This window comes from Ranitomeya imitator, chromosome 2 (assembly GCF_032444005.1).
Source record: "Ranitomeya imitator isolate aRanImi1 chromosome 2, aRanImi1.pri, whole genome shotgun sequence".
NCBI lineage: Eukaryota > Metazoa > Chordata > Amphibia > Anura > Dendrobatidae > Ranitomeya > Ranitomeya imitator.
Genome location: NC_091283.1, coordinates 97307459 through 97328064, shown reverse-complemented (window position 1 = coordinate 97328064; position 20606 = coordinate 97307459). Strand labels below are relative to the sequence as shown.

At 48.9% G+C, this 20606-nt stretch overlaps 1 protein-coding gene across 1 annotated transcript in view; it reads right to left on the bottom strand.

Annotated features, from left to right (window-relative positions):
* The window catches only part of MAMLD1 (mastermind like domain containing 1), a 301664-nt gene extending 281491 nt beyond the window's left edge, over positions 1 to 20173 (bottom strand). The window contains exon 1 of the mRNA XM_069747050.1: positions 19904 to 20173. Coding sequence (XP_069603151.1) covers positions 19904 to 19957 — 54 coding nt within the window. The 5' untranslated portion in view covers positions 19958 to 20173. The remainder of the gene's footprint in view (positions 1 to 19903) is intronic.
* Positions 20174 to 20606: the final 433 nt, after the last annotated feature.

Here is a 20606-nt window from a genome sequence, read left to right as displayed (position 1 = left end):
GTCTACCACCCTACCTGTGCCCTCCACTCCGCTAATGACCTCAGGTTAGCATCCTCAATAATCAGAGCCTCCCACTCCCGTCTCCAAGACTTTACATGTGCTGCGCCGATTCTTTGGAATGCACTACCTAGGTTAATACGATTAATCCCCAATCCCCACAGTTTTAAGCGTGCCCTAAAAACGCATTTGTTCAGACTGGCCTACCGCCTCAATGCATTAACCTAACGATCCCTGTGTGGCCTATTAAAAATAAATAAATAAATAAATAAATAAATGTTCTCATTCACTTTATGCAGTTAATAGCCATCTGTGTCTGTACTGCTACATACTTAGGCAGGTAACTGGTTCATGCAGCTTTACATGAACACCCGACCCTTACACTATGGCCGGTCCGAATAACTAAAGCAATTGTTACCATCCACCTCTCGTGTCTCCCCTTTTCCCCATAGTTTGTAAGCTTGCGAGCAGGGCCCTTATTCCTCCTGGTATCTGTTTTGAACTGTATTTCTGTTATGCTGTAATGTCTATTGTCTGTGCAAGTCCCCTCTATAATTTGTAAAGCGCTGCGGAATTTGTTGGCGCTATATCAATAAAAATTATTATTATATTATTATGCTAACAGAAAAACAGCTACCAAATGCAAATGCCATACCTGGAATCAGCTCCAGACCTTTCACCTGCTTAATTGATGATATTTTTATGAGGGAATAGCCCATGCCGCCTATTAAAGAGCTTTGGGGTAATTGTCCAATTACTTTTGGTCCTTTGAAAAAGAGGCAGCTACATATTATAGAGCTGTAGTTCCTCCTTATTCCAATTAGGAGGTGAGTCGGCACCTAAGGCTGAGAGTCGGCACCTTAAGACAATATTGATTACAAAATTGTAATCAATGAGTATGTTTTGGTAAACCGCTAAAATGCCAAAACTTGTGTCAGTGTCCAAATATTTCTGATCCTAACCATATATGCAAAATCTATCCTTATAAAATACACACTGAGAATAGAAAACAAGCTTCACAGTTGTATTTTTGCTGCGTTCACTAATTATGCGCTTCCAGCTCCGTAACATATAATTGATATGTGCAGCATAGCAAATGTTTCTTACATGACTCATTTCTATTGAATTCTGCAGCACAATGCATAACTAGTTTTATATCGTTTTTTGATGGAATTTCATGAGAAGTAATTAAGGGGATATCCCAGAATTTGGTCATTTTAACTTAAAGGGGTTGTCCCTTTCCATGTTAATCCCCAGGTGCAGGCTATTATAAAGAAACAAATCGCGCTGTAGTCCCCTCATAGGGTTCCGCCGGCAGGTATCCCCACAGATTTTGGTGTTTGGCTGCGGAGAAAACAGCGAGACGGCCAATTATTGGGCTCAGGGGCGATTAGCTGCTCAGTCCCATATGGAAGGCACCTTAAGACACGTACTGTGCATTTTGTTGTTTTCGGTCTGAATCATGCTCTGCACCGTATATCCGTTTTATAGATGACAGCACAATTTTACATTCTTTGCCCTATATACCGTTAGGATAGACACAGCACAGACAGTAGAGGAGTTCTGGCAATATTAATCATCTGCATAAATCGGCACAATTAATGGCAAACAGTAAATAGATTACATGGGATATTTTTGTAGTCATTACTTAGAAATCATGTTATGGACTTTTTTATTATTGCAAATATTGAGTACCGCATGTAGTGAGGCTTACAATTGCGGGAATAGCGTTTTAATGATTGACGTGATGCCATTCATTGCTTGTCAAAAATAGTTTTTGCATCAGCTATGGTGCATGTCATAATTCCTAACTAGGACCGCCCACTGGACTCCTTAGCAGGAATTTAAAGGCGTTGTCCAGACTTAGTGTACAAGTCTGCAGTCACTACATGCTCTTCACACTGTGAGGATTCTTTGATGTCGGGAGCATCAAAGCAAGTATACGCGTTACATACATGCCGACTAGACATACACGGCCTCACTCAACGCCAGAGTATTGAGAGAGGTGAGACACGACTAGTCAGAATGTGGCCGGAAGTATGCAAATTTCACACTGCCCACTCCTGGCATGAGCGAATCATAGTCAAGGCCGGACAACCCTTTTAAACCAATTAAATTCAAGTTCTCCTTCTCACGCTGCCCACAGGTAGGAACGTATGCTCAATGTGACCGGTTCCCTTTAAGAACTTACGTACATTGATGCACTTACCTGGCAGCAAATAATTTATATTCTCTATACAAACGAATTAAACATCAGTGATGGACTCTCATTGATACAAATGTGATTCTCAGTGCACCCACCATGTTCAGCACTACGGCACACAATACACCAGTCGTGGATACAGTATTATGGCGGAATGCGGCTTTAATAGTCAGCGCGCTAGTAGATAAGGTGATGTCTTCCACCAGACCTACAGAAAATGATGGCATGAGTGAATCTGCCAAGGAGACGACTCTTTTTTAAGTAAAAAGCTGATTAGCTGTTCTTGCTGGCAAAAAGCAGCTGGGCAGTTCGACAGGTTCAAGGCCAATTCGAGTCCCCTTTCATGGAGGCACCATATGTTAAAACTCTCACATCAGCAGCTTTGCTCTTTAATATCTCACTCCAGAAAAGCACAGAACGGAAGGATGTGAATTGTACAGAGAGAAGGGGGTGTTAGCATAAAACACAGAGCAGGCACCCTTGTTAATCCCTGTATGGAGATTGCCAGCTTTAGCACCCAACCAGACCGATATTCTTACACAGAATGGCATCACGCGTACAATAGCTTTAATTAATAAAACAAGCATTTAATATCTTCATTTACACATTTTGTAATTTATGGAAAGAATCTCTTTGTCTTCATTTTGATTGCAAATGAGATGTGAGTTTGCGGCCAAGAGAAACTAGTAGGCTCCAGGAGAAGGCACCGATGTCTGTGACACCAAGTCTACGAAGACAAGCCACAATGCAACTGTTAATGGCTGTCACAATAACAGGTCGATTTTCATTTTGCCAAATCTATTGATTTTGTTGGATTGTTGCATAAAGAAGGAAATCCCATGTTGGTGACATCTGTCTTGTTGGAGCAGAAACCCTAAAGACCTAACAGATTAAAGTAGTCGGTTGAACGTTCATTTAACGAACGATCATAATGCCGACACAGCCATGCACATAAAATCCCGTTATAGTCGTGCAACCTAGGTATACAAGTTCAGTAACACCGGCTGGGAAAATGAGTGATCCTTCTGGGAATATTCTTCCAATAGACGATTGTTCATGGAGGAACAATTGTTCTTTGAACACATGTTCTTTCCTCCGACTTATTGCAGAAAAAATCAAACATGGTCGACTTAATGATGTCTGAGATTGGCTAGCTAATAAAACCATTCACTTGAGTGTTTTGACTGAAGCTTTTCAGCTTTTCATTTTTATCAATGTGTATAGGGGCAATTAGACCTTATAGTATTACAGCTTCATATAGTCAAGAGCTGTAGCAGGCCACCCATAGACATCAATGGGGAACTATGATGCCCCCATATATATTCACTGCATATTCTATGCTTTTCATCTAAGAGAAATATCACTGTTGCTGCATCATTTGGGGTCTCCATAGTAAGTGTGCCACCTGATAGCCCCATACACTTGGATCTGCAAAGGTGCAAGAAACCTGATAACCATAATTAGGTCACAGTTGACATAATCTTCTCTCCTTTTTTGGCACAAACAAGTTGACTCCTCTATGACGACCATGTATTTATTATTTTATTTCTCTTTCCTTATTGCATCATTAATTCCACCCCGCTTTACAAACATTATCATCACTGACCCCATTAGGGCTCACAATCTAGATTCCCTATCAGTATGTCTTTGGAATGTGGGAAGAAACCGGAGTACCCGGAGGAAACCCCCGCAAACACGGGGAGAACATACAAACTCCTTGCAGATGTTGTCCTTGGTGGGATTTGTACCCAGGACCCTAGTGCTGCAAGGCTGCTGTGCTAACCACTGAGCCCCCAAAATGGTTATCAAATTCCCTTTAAGAGCTTAATGGACATTTCCAGGACACAGCGAGGAGATCACGAGTGACCCATGAACACCGACACTGGATAATCTTTAGACTCGTGCCTCGACACACAAACAGACAAATGTAAATGTCAGAGAATACAATTTCTTTATCATACAGTCTGTCGTGCCTGTCGGTGCTGGTGTACTGACGTGAACGCGGTGAAATGCTGTAAAGGTCAGCAGCATGGGGGGGAATTTATTACAAGTAGCATGCAGTAATCTGTAGCCAGCGAGGCTGCAACTCCCCGCATGCTCAATGGAAGTTTTATGTAACGGACATGGAGATTTGCCATGAAAAGGACACACGAAGGCAACATGACCACAGCAACAGGAAACTGGTAGGGAAATAAGCCTATTTATGGCAGAGCCTATCCTATGCGGTTGCTCATGTCTCAACAGCTTAGCGTTTAACTCTTTCCCATCTGCAGCACAGTAACCCTTACCGGGCTGCGAAACGCGTTGTGTATTATTACACGAAAACATAAGTTACTTTTTAGAACTTTTCTTAGCTACATTTGCTTCCTAGAACTAAATAAATAAGTCAATAAAATAATCCCGCCAAGTAATGCACTCCATAATTACAAAACTATGCAGACCTGAGACCTCTCCAGCGGAAACTTAACTGGTTGTCCCCCTGCTTTCTTAGAAACCCATCTTACAAGTAGGACTTATGTGTTGGGGGTTTATTATAAAATGTCTATATAGGGCTGCGCTCTTAATTCTCTCAAGACTTCTGAGTATTCTTCGGTTCCTTTGCTCCTTTTTCGGAGAATATCTTGTTTTTTTCTCTTCGGTTTCACTTCTTATGCCGGTTTTCGAAGCAAAGAGCACCCAAAAAAAGTCAGACGTCGTTCCCCCGAATTAGCCCTGTTTCTCAGATTCTTAGCTGGTGCAGACGTTAGGGAGGAGGGCCGAATTATTGGGAAGGAATCTCAAAAGACTTCGCCAGTGTCATGGAAACAAAGACGATGGCGGCGTCCGTTTATACAGGAACAGACACAAACATTAGAGATCATTCAAGAGAGGGCAAGTCATATTAATTGGCCTTTTACCCCAAGTTTGAGGTGAGGACGGGGGGGAGCAGCGAAGGGTTAAACTGACTAAAACTGCTCCGAACTGAACCATCATCATGTCAGGTCTGCGGAGGGTTCGCTCTTCGGAATGGCGAGACAGGTCTAGTCTTCTAATGTCACCCAACTTAGAGGAGGACCATGGCAGCCTGCGTCTTCGGCCGCTCCTGCGTCTTCGGCCGCTCCTGCGTCTTCCGCCGCTCTTGCATCTTCCGCCGCTCCTGCGTCTTCGGCCGCTCCTGCGTCTTCCGCCGCTCCTGCGTCTTCGGTCGCTCCTGCGTCTTCGGCCGCTCCTGCGTCTTCGGCCGCTCCTGCGTCTTCCGCCGCTCCTGCGTCTTCCGCCGCTCCTGCGGCTTCGGTCGCTCCTGCGTCTTCGGCCGCTCCTTCCTCCGCTTTTATTCAGTCACATGCTGAACATTAGCTGTCGACGACGTCTTACTTTTGACCACTAATGCGACTTTGGGGCGTCCACGATTCTAATCGTAATTATCATTATTCTCGCCATTATAATGGAATGAACGCAGCAAAGAACAAAACCACTAAAGACCTTTACTGGAGCCAGTGAAGATGGGCCGTGCCGCAGCCGGGCGCCTCCCTGCAGAACATTGACTTAGTCACTCTTTTAAGTGCCCTGTAAACTTCACACACAAGGGCTGGAATACTTACTGTGAGTCTAAAGGGTTATTATTGTTCACGGCCGCCGACATAAGGAGGGGTTTCTGGCTTGGGACCACACTGTGAGCCAGAAAAGAAAGGGGTGGTCTCCTTACACCAGTTTATCTGCTCAGAAAAGTCTATGATATCCACTGTAAGGGCTCATGCAAACGAGTGCTATCTGCGGCTTTCACGGAGAGCACTCGGAACTATGATATTCTATGTGCGCACGTCTGATTTTGTTCTGCAGAAAACAATCGGAGAAATGTTTGATTTTGATCCTTATGTCAGATCAAAATCAGCAATGCAAGTCTATGGGTCCGTGAAAATCAACAGACTGCACTCAGATGCCATCTGAGTGCAGGCCGATTTTTACCAACTGACAAAATGGAGAACGTAGAGAAACTTTTTTTTCCCCGCTCTATGTCAGAGACAAAGCTGATGACACTCGTACCACACTCTAGTCGAAGTCTGATGAAACTCTGATCAAAGTCTCATCACAATAATTGGACTGTTTTTCTGGATGCGGAGAAATCGGTCGTCTGAACCTACCCTAAGGCTGTCGATTCTTTCATGCGAGAGAATTGGACCAATTATGCTAATGTCACTCAGATCAAACTCTGCGAGGGTTGGAGCCGAGTGTCACCTAAGTGTAATCCGATTCTCTCACGTGAAATAATTACAGCACAGGTACGGAGAAGACGGAGAACTTCATTTCTCCATTCTATGTGTCTGCGGATGTCTGACTGCACTCAGATGACATCCGAGTGCAGTCCGATGTTTCACACGCACACCCATAGACTTGTATAGTCCAATTCAATCATTGGATGCATTCGCAGCATGCTGCAATTTTTTTATTGTATATTTTCATGTGGCGGTTTTTCTGCATTTTTTTTTTTGGACAGATTCCAGGCGGAAAATGCCTGAAAAAGAGGTATCCTTTATAAGTCCGACCCACTAAAAATCCTCGATTTATTTGCACTAGAAGAAGAATATTTGAACTGCAGATACACGTAGACTTTGGCAGCAAAGCAGGTCACGCGGTCAAAGATTGCTCTCTGCCGCAGTGAAAGCAGTGAATGATGTCACATTGGGACCAGCATTGTGCCACCACTGCGACAAGCCAGAAAGAGTTGGATTTTTGGGCCTTGCTTGTCGCAGTCGTGGTACCTTTCGGGTCGCAACTGAACCCTCAAAAAATGTCTCAATAACTTGTCCTGTGGCCTTGAGCATCAACTACTGCTTGATGATGACATCTCCTGCTCTTCACAAGTGGAGTTATTGTCTGAGGCATGGCATCTCACTCTTCTTGATGGGCGTCCCTCAGGACATTGACGTTCTGGGGTACAGAGCTTCGAGCCTCTACATGGTCACTCAGCTGATCCCATAGGTTTTCTATGGGATTCAGGTCTGGAGAAAGGGCAGGCCGCTCCATTTGAGGTACCTCAGTCTCCAGGAACCCTTCGCTCATGATGCGACCTCGATGAGCGTCCATGAGGGTGTAATTAGGCCTGTGGTGTTCGTGCAGACGCACAATGACTGGAGCCATGATGTTATTGGAGTAGTAGGGGCTTGTCACTGTGCCATTCACAAGGTGTAGGGCAGTTCTGTAGTAACTAGCCACCCCGTAACACGTCAACAGAGAAGCCTTTGGTGGCCAACAGTGGCTGGTGCAGAGCGCTCTCCTTGACATCTCCAACATCGTTGGTGGCCATCATTTCTGCTCAGTGAACAGCGCTGGTTCCCTGGTCCATGCACGATGATGATGCCCGTGCCTGGTCATCTGGGACCACGCTGATGGAAATGGCGACACTGACGTGACACTTGAGTTGTGGGACGTTCATCATCCGGTTCCGAGGGGCATGGTTGACCATGAAGCGGTCATCATTGTGGATGAGGCTGAAGGACCAAATACCATTTCTGACTGAACCCTGAAATGCACTGGCCGAGTCATGGATCTAACGCCTGCTCTGAGTTTTACCATTAAGCTCCTTGTCTGAAAACAGCAAGTTGTGCAAAAAGTACGGAAACATCAAAACAGTTAGACGTGTGCATGAAGTTTAGAGACGGTCACATAAAGTTCACCTCAAAAGGTTACAGTCCATTTTAGGATCAGCTTGAAATTTCGCCAAATATCTCTAACTTTTTGTGAGTTGTGTAAATGTCTTATACCTGATGAGGCCGATGTACTTTCTATTTAAATCCATGTCAAAATGGCTGTGTGATCATTTTGCCAATTTTTTTCCCACCTAATATTAAAATTAGTGTTTTAAGTCTATTTTTAAAAAGGATTATGAGGACAATTTGACGTGTACTTTCAAAGTAAATACATGAGCCTCATCAGGTCTAAGAGATTTATTTATTTAACAATGTTTTCAGTTTGTATAGTAAAATCTAAAGACAGAGCCGCTTTAAGACCGTTTACGTATACTGCATTTTTTTTCTTCATTGCACTAATTATACTTTTAACAGTCCTACTTTGACCAACTAGAATCATTCCTCCCAGAAGAGGAAATGGGGAAAGGGCTCTCTTGTAATTCGCCCCAGGTATTGAGCAGTTTACTAATGAGAGACTAGCAGACTGAGAGTGCTAAAAAAAAGTAGTTAGAAGTCAACCATTTTTTCTCGGTTAAACACCCCCACCTAACTACATCTCACATGCCACATAATTGTCTAATGCAATGTAAGTTAATGAAATAGTTTGCTTTTAATTAAGTTACCCTTCAACAAACTAGTCAAATTAGACCAGACTTTACCTGATATATTTTGTAAAAAAAAAAAAAAAAAAAAAAGAGTTGCCCCACAAACTCTGCAGTCCATAGGCAGAAGCCTACTGTGCCTCATAATACTCAATATCAAGTTATGTGTCGGACTGTAGCATTAATACACATAAAAAAAACCACACACCATAGAGATATATACAATAAAGCAATTCAAAGCGAAAACCATATATAACTGTAATAAATGGGGTTCAGATACTTTATTGCATAACAGGGATTATATAAATTGGTATCAATTTACAGAACAGGCCCCTGTATGCAAATGTATTGTTATTGTTTTTCTTTGATGGTTATCTGGGTATAATCCCAAGGTTGTGGCCAAAGAGATCAATTTCCTTCTATTAAGGAATACGGTATATTTGATAAGCGGAATAATTGTTTTTTTCTAATTTCCTGTTGGACTATATTGTTACATCTGGTCCCTTGACACTGATCTCAGAAATAAGGCAGTGGGGGTGGACACGAAGCACATCTTAGGGCTCCGAGAATGGGTCTCTTCAGACACACGTAAGGAACCAATACCTTGTCTGTCCACATTCAAGATTTCCCGGGGACCTGCGGATTTTGGCTGCTCAGAATAATATTAATGTTATGGTAATAGAGGATTGTCTCATTATAGATAACCCGTTTAATATGGGAGCCGTCAGAGCAATCTGCTGATTGTGGAAAGCCAGTCCCAGCCAATATGGCGACCAATAAAATAATACATGATGGGTAAAGTCTACTAATTTATGGTAGGTGAGCTCGATACTCATGCACTTTACATGTGGCCATATATATCAGGTTACAGGAGATCGCTCATCAGATTTCATAATACCAACTCTACACATTATTGAGTAGAGCTCTTAGACCTGATGAGTCTGGTGTATTTACTTTAAAGAGCCATGTCAAAATTGCTGTAACAATTCTTTATAAAAATCGAACTCAATCTCTGCCCACCTGTCCTCACTGACAGCTCCTCAGTGCACCACCTCTCTGCTGAGGTCTCACGCTGCTCAGTACAAGCTGCAGCTGTCAGACTGCATACACTTGTAGCTTGTGAGTCCTCGCTGGCAGAGTCCTCTCCTCCTGTATTAGTCGGTGACTTGTATTGTTTAAGATCACTGTACTAGATTTTTTACTAGATTTTTATTATGTACACCCCTTTTCACATTTAAAGCGCCATGGAATAAATGAATAAATGGCGCTATAATAATAAATAATAATGATAATAATAATACACTTGGACTCGGAAGCTCTCTCACTGCTTTTTTTAATATCAGAATGATACAGCTAATCTGAGATAGATTTTCAAAGTAAATACACCAGTCTCATATGGTCCAAGAGCTCTACTTAATAATGTATACAGTTTGTATTGTGAAACCTAGTGACAAATCCACTTTAATGTTGCTGAACCTGTTGATATTAAGAGGACTGTCGGACTAATACGTATGGAGACGTTAATGTCCGTGTTCACAGGACGACTTGGGGCAATAAACAACCGCCGATCAGGCTGACTATAAAATGATTGTGGAACAAGTATTCCTAAGAACATTGGTCCCTGATCATCTTGCTGTGTAAAGAGTCCCTTACCCACACTATCACCAGCACATGGCTGGAGAGAAGGATGGGGCAGCTGGATTTCGATATGCCCAATCCTTTTGTTACTATTGCCTGGCAGCAATCTATCCCACTCTTCTCCTGCAGAGCTTGGTGGAGTGTAGGGGCGGTAGGGTCTGTACATAAAGGGGCCCTAGACTGCCTGCGGCAGGTACCTAATGTGCATGGCGGCCTCAGGCAGGTACTTTGTGGGCAGAACCATCATAAAGGCAGGAATTCCAGTGGGATAAACAGGAAGCGCTGACATTGCTCTGAATACAAGGTTTCCATAACTTGGGCCATCCGGGCAAAGACCGCTCAGCCAATAATAGCAACAAGTGCAATCATGGAATAAATGGCTGCCCCATATTCGCATCCTGCATTGTGTGCTTTTCAATAATAGCCTAATAAAGCAAGGCATGGCTTTCTGATACCGTGTCAGGACGTTATCGGCGGCAATAAAGAGAAAAGGAAAAAAAAAAGATCTTTTTTTTTTTTTTTTTTATTTCCATGACTGCCAGCCTATTTTCCATGGGAGTGTCAATAAGGATTGGCTCCGCTCTCCAGATACAGACAAGAGGGATTAGCTGCAGGATGCCACGCTGACAAAGGCCAAGACTGCGATCCTGGCACCGCTGGGACTCGGGGATGGGGGGCAAACTGACTTCACCCGTCTTCACAAACCATCCAGGTCGTTTCTGCAGGGACTATAATTGCACTGCTGGCACCAGAAGACTAAAAATGAGTTATCAACACTTTCATCACTGATCTGATCAAACTTTCCCTGGAAGGTCTGGAGGTCTTAAAAAAACAAAAAACAACTGATCGCTCAACACTCAGAACTCTGCTATCTTCTGTGCTGCGCTGGGTGCTGTAGTTCACCAACATGCTTCAGATGTAGCAGAGCTAAACCTGTTAACTCTTAATTCTCGTTTATCAAATGTTACGATAATGCTTGCAGTCCCATGTAAAATTCAAGAAAACTCGATAGAATCACATTTATTTGCATTGAAATCCTGAAAATCAGTTGATTGTGATTCTCGAGTCAAGTCCTCAAGGCCTAAGGCTATATTCACACTTTGCGGATTTTGCTGCGGATCCGCAGCGGATTTGACCGCTGCGGATCCGCAGCAGTTTCCCATGAGTTTACATTTTAATGTAAACCTATGGGAAACAAAAAACGCTGTGCACATGCTGCAGAAAAATCCGCGCGGAAACGCTGCGGATTACATTCCGCAGCATGTCACTTCTTTTCTGCGGATTTTCACCTGCTCCAATAGAAAACTGCAGATGAAAATCCGCAGAAGAAAACGCAGTAAAAACCGCAATAAATCCGCAGTAAAAACCGCGATGGGTTTTCACTGCGGATTTTGGAATTCCACTGCGGAAAAATCCGCAGTGGAATCTGCAAAGTGTGCACATAGCCTAAAACAGGCGCTGTATTCAGGGTCTCCTTCTAGCACAGGCGGCGGGATTATTAGCAAGGCACCCTGTCACTGCCACAGATTCATTTTGTAGGATATCCCAAAAATTCCTTGTAACGCGCCATGGAATAAATGGCGCTATAATAATAAATAATAATAAATTCCTGAATTGGACCACATAATATAGGAATATTTTCATTTTCAGACATAGCATTAACTTCAAGGTTAAATAATTGCAGAAAAAGTTGCACCTTTCCAAAGCCAACAGGTAGGTAGGATGCGATGGAGCTGGCCGTCTCCTAGGGACAATGCAGCAGGTAGGATGCGATGGAGCTGGCCGGCTCCTAGGGACAATGCAGCAGGTAGGATGCGATGGAGCTGGCCGGATCCTAGGGACAATGCAGCAGGTAGGATGATGGAGCTGGCAGGATCCTAGGGACAATGCAGCAGGTAGGATGATGGAGCTGGCCGTCTCCTAGGGACAATGCAGCAGGTAGGATGATGGAGCTGGCCGTCTCCTAGGGACAATGCAGCAGGTAGGATGCGATGGAGCTGGCCGACTCCTAGGGACAATGTAGCAGGTAGGATGATGGAGCTGGCCGGCTCCTAGGGACAATGCAGCAGGTAGGATGCGATGGAGCTGGCCGTCTCCTAGGGACAATGCAGCAGGTAGGATGCGATGGAGCTGGCCGTCTCCTAGGGACAATGCAGCAGGTAGGATGCGATGGAGCTGGCCGGCTCCTAGGGACAATGCAGCAGGTACGATGATGGAGCTGGCAGGATCCTAGGGACAATGCAGCAGGTAGGATGATGGAGCTGGCCGTCTCCTAGGGACAATGCAGCAGGTAGGATGATGGAGCTGGCCGTCTCCTAGGGACAATGCAGCAGGTAGGATGCGATGGAGCTGGCCGACTCCTAGGGACAATGTAGCAGGTAGGATGATGGAGCTGGCCGTCTCCTAGGGACAATGCAGCAGGTAGGATGCGATGGAGCTGGCCGTCTCCTAGGGACAATGCAGCAGGTAGGATGCGATGGAGCTGGCCGGCTCCCAGGGACAATGCAGCAGGTAGGATGCGATGGAGCTGGCCGGCTCCTAGGGACAATGCAGCAGGTAGGATGCAATGGAGCTGGCCGGCTCCTAGGGACAATGCAGCAGGTAGGATGATGGAGCTGGCCGGCTCCTAGGGACAATGCAGCAGGTAGGATGCGATGGAGCTGGCCGGCTCCCAGGGACAATGCAGCAGGTAGGATGATGGAGCTGGCAGGATCCTAGGGACAATGCAGCAGGTAGGATGCGATGGAGCTGGCCGGCTCCTAGGGACAATGCAGCAGGTAGGATGCGATGGAGCTGGCAGGATCCTAGGGACAATGCAGCAGGTAGGGTGCGATGGAGCTGGCCGGCTCCTAGGGACAATGCAGCAGGTAGGATGATGGAGCTGGCCGGCTCCTAGGGACAATGCAGCAGGTAGGATGATGGAGCTGGCCGGCTCCTAGGGACAATGCAGCAGGTAGGATGATGGAGCTGGCAGGATCCTAGGGACAATGCAGCAGGTAGGGTGAGATGGAGATGGACGGCTCCTAGGGAAAATGCAGCAGGTAGGATGCGATGGAGCTGGCCGGCTCCTAGGGATGGGACAATGCAGCAGGTAGGATGCGATGGAGCTGGCCGGCTCCTAGGGACAATGCAGCAGGTAGGATGATGGAGCTGGCCGGCTGCTAGGGACAATGCAGCAGGTAGGATGATGGAGCTGGCCGGCTCCTAGGGACAATGCAGCAGGTAGGATGCGATGGAGCTGGCCGGCTCCTAGGGACAATGCAGCAGGTAGGATGATGGAGCTGGCCGGCTCCTAGGGACAATGCAGCAGGTAGGATGCGATGGAGCTGGCCAGCTCCTAGGGACAATGCAGCAGGTAGGATGCGATGGAGCTGTCCGGCTCCTAGGGACAATGAAGCAGGTAGGATGCGATGGAGCTGGCCGGCTCCAAGGGACAATGCAGCAGGTAGGGTGCGATGGAGCTGGACGGCTCCAAGGGACAATGCAGCAGGTAGGATGATGGAGCTGGCCGGCTCCTAGGGACAATGCAGCAGGTAGGATGCGATGGAGCTGGCCGGCTCCAAGGGACAATGCAGCAGGTAGGATGATGGAGCTGGCCGGCTCCTAAGGACAATGTAGCAGGTAGGATGCGATGGAGCTGGCCGGCTCCAAGAGACAATGCAGCAGGTAAGATGCGATGGAGCTGGCCGGCTCCTAGGGACAATGCAGCAGGTAGGATGATGGAGGTGGCCGGCTCCTAGGGACAATGCAGCAGGTAGGATGTGATGGAGCTGGCCGGCTCCCAGGGACAATGCAGCAGGTAGGATGCGATGGAGCTCGCCGGCTCCTAGAGACAATGCAGAAGGTAGGATGCGATGGAGCTGGCCGGCTCCTAGGGACAATGCAGCAGGTAGGATGCAATGGAGCTGGCCGGCTCCTAGGGACAATGCAGCAGGTAGGATGATGGAGCTGGCCGGATCCTAGGGACAATGCAGCAGGTAGGATGATGGAGCTGGCCGGCTGCTAGGGACAATGCAGCAGGTAGGATGATGGAGCTGGCCGGCTCCTAGGGACAATGCAGCAAGTAGGATGCGATGGCGCTGGCCGGCTCCTAGGGACAATGCAGCAGGTAGGATGATGGAGCTGGCCATCTCCTAGGGACAACGCAGCAGGTAGGATGCGATGGAGCTGGCCGGCTCCTAGGGACAATGCAGCAGGTAGGATGATGGAGCTGGCCGGATCCTAGGGACAATGCAGCAGGTAGGATGATGGAGCTGGCCGGCTGCTAGGGACAATGCAGCAGGTAGGATGATGGAGCTGGCCGGCTCCTAGGGACAATGCAGCAGGTAGGATGATGGAGCTGGCCGGCTCCTAGGGACAATGCAGCAGGTAGGATGATGGAGCTGGCCGGCTCCTAGGGACAATGCAGCAGGTAGGATGCGATGGAGCTGGCCGGCTCCTAGGGACAATGCAGCAGGTAGGATGATGGAGCTGGCCAGCTCCTAGGGACAATGCAGCAGGTAGGATGCGATGGAGCTGTCCGGCTCCTAGGGACAATGAAGCAGGTAGGATGCGATGGAGCTGGCCGGCTCCAAGGGACAATGCAGCAGGTAGGGTGCGATGGAGCTGGACGGCTCCAAGGGACAATGCAGCAGGTAGGATGATGGAGCTGGCCGGCTCCAAGGGACAATGCAGCAGGTAGGATGATTGAGCTGGCCGGCTCCTAAGGACAATGCAGCAGGTAGGATGCGATGGAGCTGGCCGGCTCCAAGGGACAATGCAGCAGGTAAGATGCGATGGAGCTGGCCGGCTCCAAGGGACAATGCAGCAGGTAAGATGCGATGGAGCTGGCCGGCTCCTAGGGACAATGCAGCAGGTAGGATGATGGAGCTGGCCGGATCCTAGGGACAATGCAGCAGGTAGGATGATGGAGCTGGCCGGCTCCTAGGGACAATGCAACAGGTAGGATGCGATGGAGCTGGCCGGCTCCTAGGGACAATGCAGCAGGTAGGATGCGATGGAGCTGGCCGGCTCCTAGGGACAATGCAGCAGGTATGATGCGATGGAGCTGTCCGGCTCCCAGGGACAATGCAGCAGGTAAGATGCGATGGAGCTGGCCGGCTCCTAGGGACAATGCAGCAGGTAGGATGCGATGGAGCTGGCCGGCTCCTAGGGACAATGCAGCAGGTAGGATGCGATGGAGCTGGCCGGCTCCTAGGGACAATGCAGCAGGTAGGATGCGATGGAGCTGGCCGGCTCCTAGGGACAATGCAGCAGGTAGGATGCGATGGAGCTGGCCGGCTCGTAGGGACAATGCAGCAGGTAGGATGATGGAGCTGGCCGGCTCCTAGGGACAATGCAGCAGGTAGGATGCAATGGAGCTGGCCGGCTCCTAGGGACAATGCAGCAGGTAGGATGCGATGGAGCTGGCCGGCTCCCAGGGACAATGCAGCAGGTAGGATGCGATGGATCTGGCCGGCTCGTAGGGACAATGCAGCAGGTAGGATGCAATGGAGCTGGCCGGCTCCTAGGGACAATGCAGCAGGTAGGATGCGATGGAGCTGGCCGGCTCCAAGGGAAAATGCAGCAGGTAGGATGATGGAGCTGGCCGGCTCCTAGGGACAATGCAGCAGGTAGGATGCGATGGAGCTGGCCGGCTCGTAGGGACAATGCAGCAGGTAGGATGCGATGGAGCTGGCCGGCTCCCAGGGACAATGCAGCAGGTAGCATGCGATGGAGCTGGCCGGCTCCTAGGGACAATGCAGCAGGTAGCATGCGATGGAGCTGGCCGGCTCCTAGGGACAATGCAGCAGGTAACATGCGATGGAGCTGGCCGGCTCCTAGGGACAATGCAGCAGGTAGGATGATGGAGCTGGCCGGCTCCTAGGGACAATGCAGCAGGTAGGATGCGATGGAGCTGACCGGCTCCCAGGGACAATGCAGCAGGTAGGATGCGATGGAGCTGACCGGCTCCCAGGGACAATGCAGCAGGTAGGATGCGATGGAGCTGGCCGGCTCCTAGGGACAATGCAGCAGGTAGGATGCGATGGAGCTGGCCGGCTCCTAGGGACAATGCAGCAGGTAGGATGCGATGGAGCTGACCGGCTCCTAGGGACAATGCAGCAGGTAGGATGCGATGGAGCTGGCCGGCTCCCAGGGACAATGCAGCAGGTAGGATGCGATGGAGCTGGCCGGCTCCCAGGGACAATGCAGCAGGTAGGATGCGATGGAGCTGTCCGGCTCCTAGGGACAATGCAGCAGGTAGGATGCGATGGAGCTGGCCGGCTCCCAGGGACAATGCAGCAGGTAGGATGCGATGGAGCTGGCCGGCTCCTAGGGACAATGCAGCAGGTAGGATGCGATGGAGCTGGCCGGCTCCTAGGGACAATGCAGCAGGTAGGATGATGGAGCTGGCCGGCTCCTAGGGACAATGCAGCAGGTAGGATGCGATGGAGCTGACCGGCTCCCAGGGACAATGCAGCAGGTAGGATGCGATGGAGCTGACCGGCTCCCAGGGACAATGCAGCAGGTAGGATGCGATGGAGCTGGCCGGCTCCTAGGGACAATGCAGCAGGTAGGATGCGATGGAGCTGGCCGGCTCCTAGGGACAATGCAGCAGGTAGGATGCGATGGAGCTGACCGGCTCCTAGGGACAATGCAGCAGGTAGGATGCGATGGAGCTGGCCGGCTCCCAGGGACAATGCAGCAGGTAGGATGCGATGGAGCTGGCCGGCTCCCAGGGACAATGCAGCAGGTAGGATGCGATGGAGCTGTCCGGCTCCTAGGGACAATGCAGCAGGTAGGATGCGATGGAGCTGGCCGGCTCCCAGGGACAATGCAGCAGGTAGGATGCGATGGAGCTGGCCGGCTCCTAGGGACAATGCAGCAGGTAGGATGCGATGGAGCTGGCCGGCTCCTAGGGACAATGCAGCAGGTAGGATGATGGAGCTGGCCGGCTCCTAGGGACAATGCAGCAGGTAGGATGCGATGGAGCTGACCGGCTCCCAGGGACAATGCAGCAGGTAGGATGCGATGGAGCTGACCGGCTCCCAGGGACAATGCAGCAGGTAGGATGCGATGGAGCTGACCGGCTCCTAGGGACAATGCAGCAGGTAGGATGCGATGGAGCTGGCCGGCTCCCAGGGACAATGCAGCAGGTAGGATGCGATGGAGCTGGCCGGCTCCCAGGGACAATGCAGCAGGTAGGATGCGATGGAGCTGGCCGGCTCCCAGGGACAATGCAGCAGGTAGGATGCGATGGAGCTGGCCGGCTCCTAGGGACAATGCAGCAGGTAGGATGCGATGGAGCTGGCCGGCTCCTAGGGACAATGCAGCAGGTAGGATGCGATGGAGCTGGCCGGCTCCTAGGGACAATGCAGCAGGTAGCATGCGATGGAGCTGGCCGGCTCCTAGGGACAATGCAGCAGGTAGGATACGATGGAGCTGGCCGGCTTCCAGGGACAATGCAGCAGGTAGGATGCGATGGAGCTGGCCGGCTCCTAGGGACAATGCAGCAGGTAGGATGCGATGGAGCTGGCCGGCTCCTAAGGACAATGCAGCAGGAGGCTCCGTGTACAGAACATGCTCCTCACAGAGAAAGGAAGCGCCGCCATGTGTGCGGGTATAATGTACACAATGGGCTGACAGGCGCTGCCACTGACTCCTAGAGGACAGCCACCAGGAAATCACAGTGTTAACCCCGGCACCCTCCTTCCTGTGCGGCGCTCCGCCTCACTGTACGCCGCAGCCAGGCAGGGGTTAATCAGTGAGTGGGTGGGGGAAAAGAAACCAGTTTTAAAAAACACGAGCCGGCTCCAGGCTCCCACACTGTGTCTGGAGGCTCCGAGGGTGTTTTCCTTTCAACAAAATCTATTTCTCCTGGCCGTGCGAGTTGCTGCCGGAACACCAACTATTAACGTGTTCAGCGCCAGTGCAAACCAATGCAATAAGGACGAGCGCAATTACAGGGACGCTACATAATGCGAGGTCTGCCATCAATACCTGCCAGCGGCTGCAACCTATTGTTCCATTTGTGATCTTAATGGGATTAGTGACAGAAAGTATCGAAAAATGTCTGCCTGTGTGATCAGTGCCTGGGAACGCTCACATCCATAGTTATACATACTGGCCTTCTGTTTACAAACAGAGGGGGCAAAATTTGGATTGGACAAGTATCTGCAATTGGTTTACAGAAGGCCATATGTTAAAACATTGAGCACTCACTGGGTGATTTGCTAAAAACTGCAAACTCAGCTCTGCTGCATCTGACAATCTCAGCTCTGCTGCACCTAACAAATTCAGCTCTGCTGCACCTAACAAATTCAGCTCTGCTATACCTGACAAACTCAGCCCTGCTATGCCTGACAAACATAGCTCTGCTCCACCGGACAGACTCAGCTCTGCTACACCTGACAAATTCAGCTCTGCTACATCTGACAAATTCAGCTCTGCTACACCTGACAAATTCAGCTCTGCTGCACCTGACAAGTTCAGCTCTGCTACACCTGACAAATTCAGATCTGCTAAACCTGACAAATTCAGCTCTTCTATACCTGACAAACTGAACTCTGCTACACCCCACAAATTCAGCTCTGCTATACCTGACAAATTCAGCTCTGCTATACCTGACAAATTCAGCTCTGCTACATCTGACAAATTCAACTCTGCTGCGCCTGACAAACTCAGCTCTGCCACATTCGTATCCATACAAGGCACACAATGATCATCAAGTCCTCCCAGATAGCTGAGCAGTGCACAGAACACACATTCACCCCCTGCTGGACAGGACTCCAGCACATCAGCTCCAGCCTCACCACTGGTTGACAATACAAGTCTGCAAGGCAGGTGTCACTTTACCAAAGCAGAGGAGGCGGCGCATTTATCAAAGTCTTCAGCTTACAACAGATCCCAATAACTGGCTATGGAGGGGTGTAGCTGCTGCATTAGCACATGCTCCATTGGTCCTACTCATGGTATGGAACCAGAACATGGAAAAGCTGAGTATGGCAATTACATAATTAATACCAGAATGGATAGCGGCAGATCTGCAGAAGCCTTGTGGTCTCTTCATTCCTGGTGACACTGCGGTGACCTGTGACCTGCGTAGAATGGCATCAAATGAAGTCATTGTGCCTCTTACTGTGCCAGATGACTAGGCGGCACTATGAATGGGAGAGCTGGTACCAATAGTACAGTGTAGTGCGAGCCCATATGTAGTCTGGGCGGTGTAACCCCTCCACAACCCACCGGTGGCTACTATACAGCAACATTGGGGGCATAAGGCAGACCCCTCGGCTTACACAGGGATATTCCAAGCCGGAGTTTATTGGCAAATTTTAATCCTATTAGTCCCCCCCTCCGCGCCCCAGTGCAGTCGGCGGCATTAATCTAGGATAATTCAGACATTATTTCAGTAACACCGCAACTGTAAAATAAGGCAGCAGCACGGCTCGCCAGGCGGCTACCAATAATCCAGGCGCTGGGCAGCTGTCCTTGCTCCCTGCCACACATTATATATAAAGATTATTATTATAGAAGCCATAATAGCCGCTTCTTCCAGTCTGATCAGTCACGCTTTGGCAATTGTTTAGTCTGGTAATGCTCATTATATAATGACGAGCCCTGCAATCATGTCCGACCCTTCGCCGATCACACTTTGCCGATGGATTCGCCGCTGTAAACCTATTCAGATACATACTGCACACTTTGACGCACACTTCATGGTCCGAGTCACAAGCCCGGAGGTTTGTCGTCTGGGATGATGGGGTACAATGACACTTTAGGGAGAGGTGTAGCTACAGGCACTGCGTGTTACTTACTGGTATATAGGGCTCCATGCGTGGTGCTTCTGTGCGCTGGGAAACCAGCAGCATTTTGGACTGGAGATCCACCAGATATTACATCCACTTTGGTTTATTGGTAAAACCCCAAAATCAAAAGAGACAGTCAGGAAGGAAGGAAGCAGATATTGCAGTGTCTGTGTAAATGTATATATTTTCCTTTTAGACTCCAGACAAAAGCATCCCAGTGAGGCAGTTGGCTAATGATTCACCCAGTGCCTGTCTCAGACTGCTCACTACATTTCCATCAGCCCACAGTCCTCACTACAAGGAGGAGTCTCCGAGCTTTAAATTACTGATAGGACATTTACAACTGCTGTGTCACCAGGGGAGGAGGAGACAGCCTGGAGTCACTCAATCTTAAAGGGGAAACAAGCGTTCACTTTACACTGCTCATGCCTGACAATTACATGATCCCAGTGTGGGAAAGTAATGGACAGGGAGCATAGGCAGGAGCCAGCCCTCCTCCCCTCCCCGCTTGTTAAAGCATGGTGTTCACATTGGAGTCCGCACAATCATTATTACATTGTAGCAGCGCCACTGGGACTGATGATACAAATAAGTCAACAATAGCTATGTATTATAAAGCATCCATACTGTGTAAAAGTAGACGTTAACATAGTCACTCTGATTGTCAGCGTACATGTCCGATTACTAAAGACAGAAAACCAGATGGCGTCTC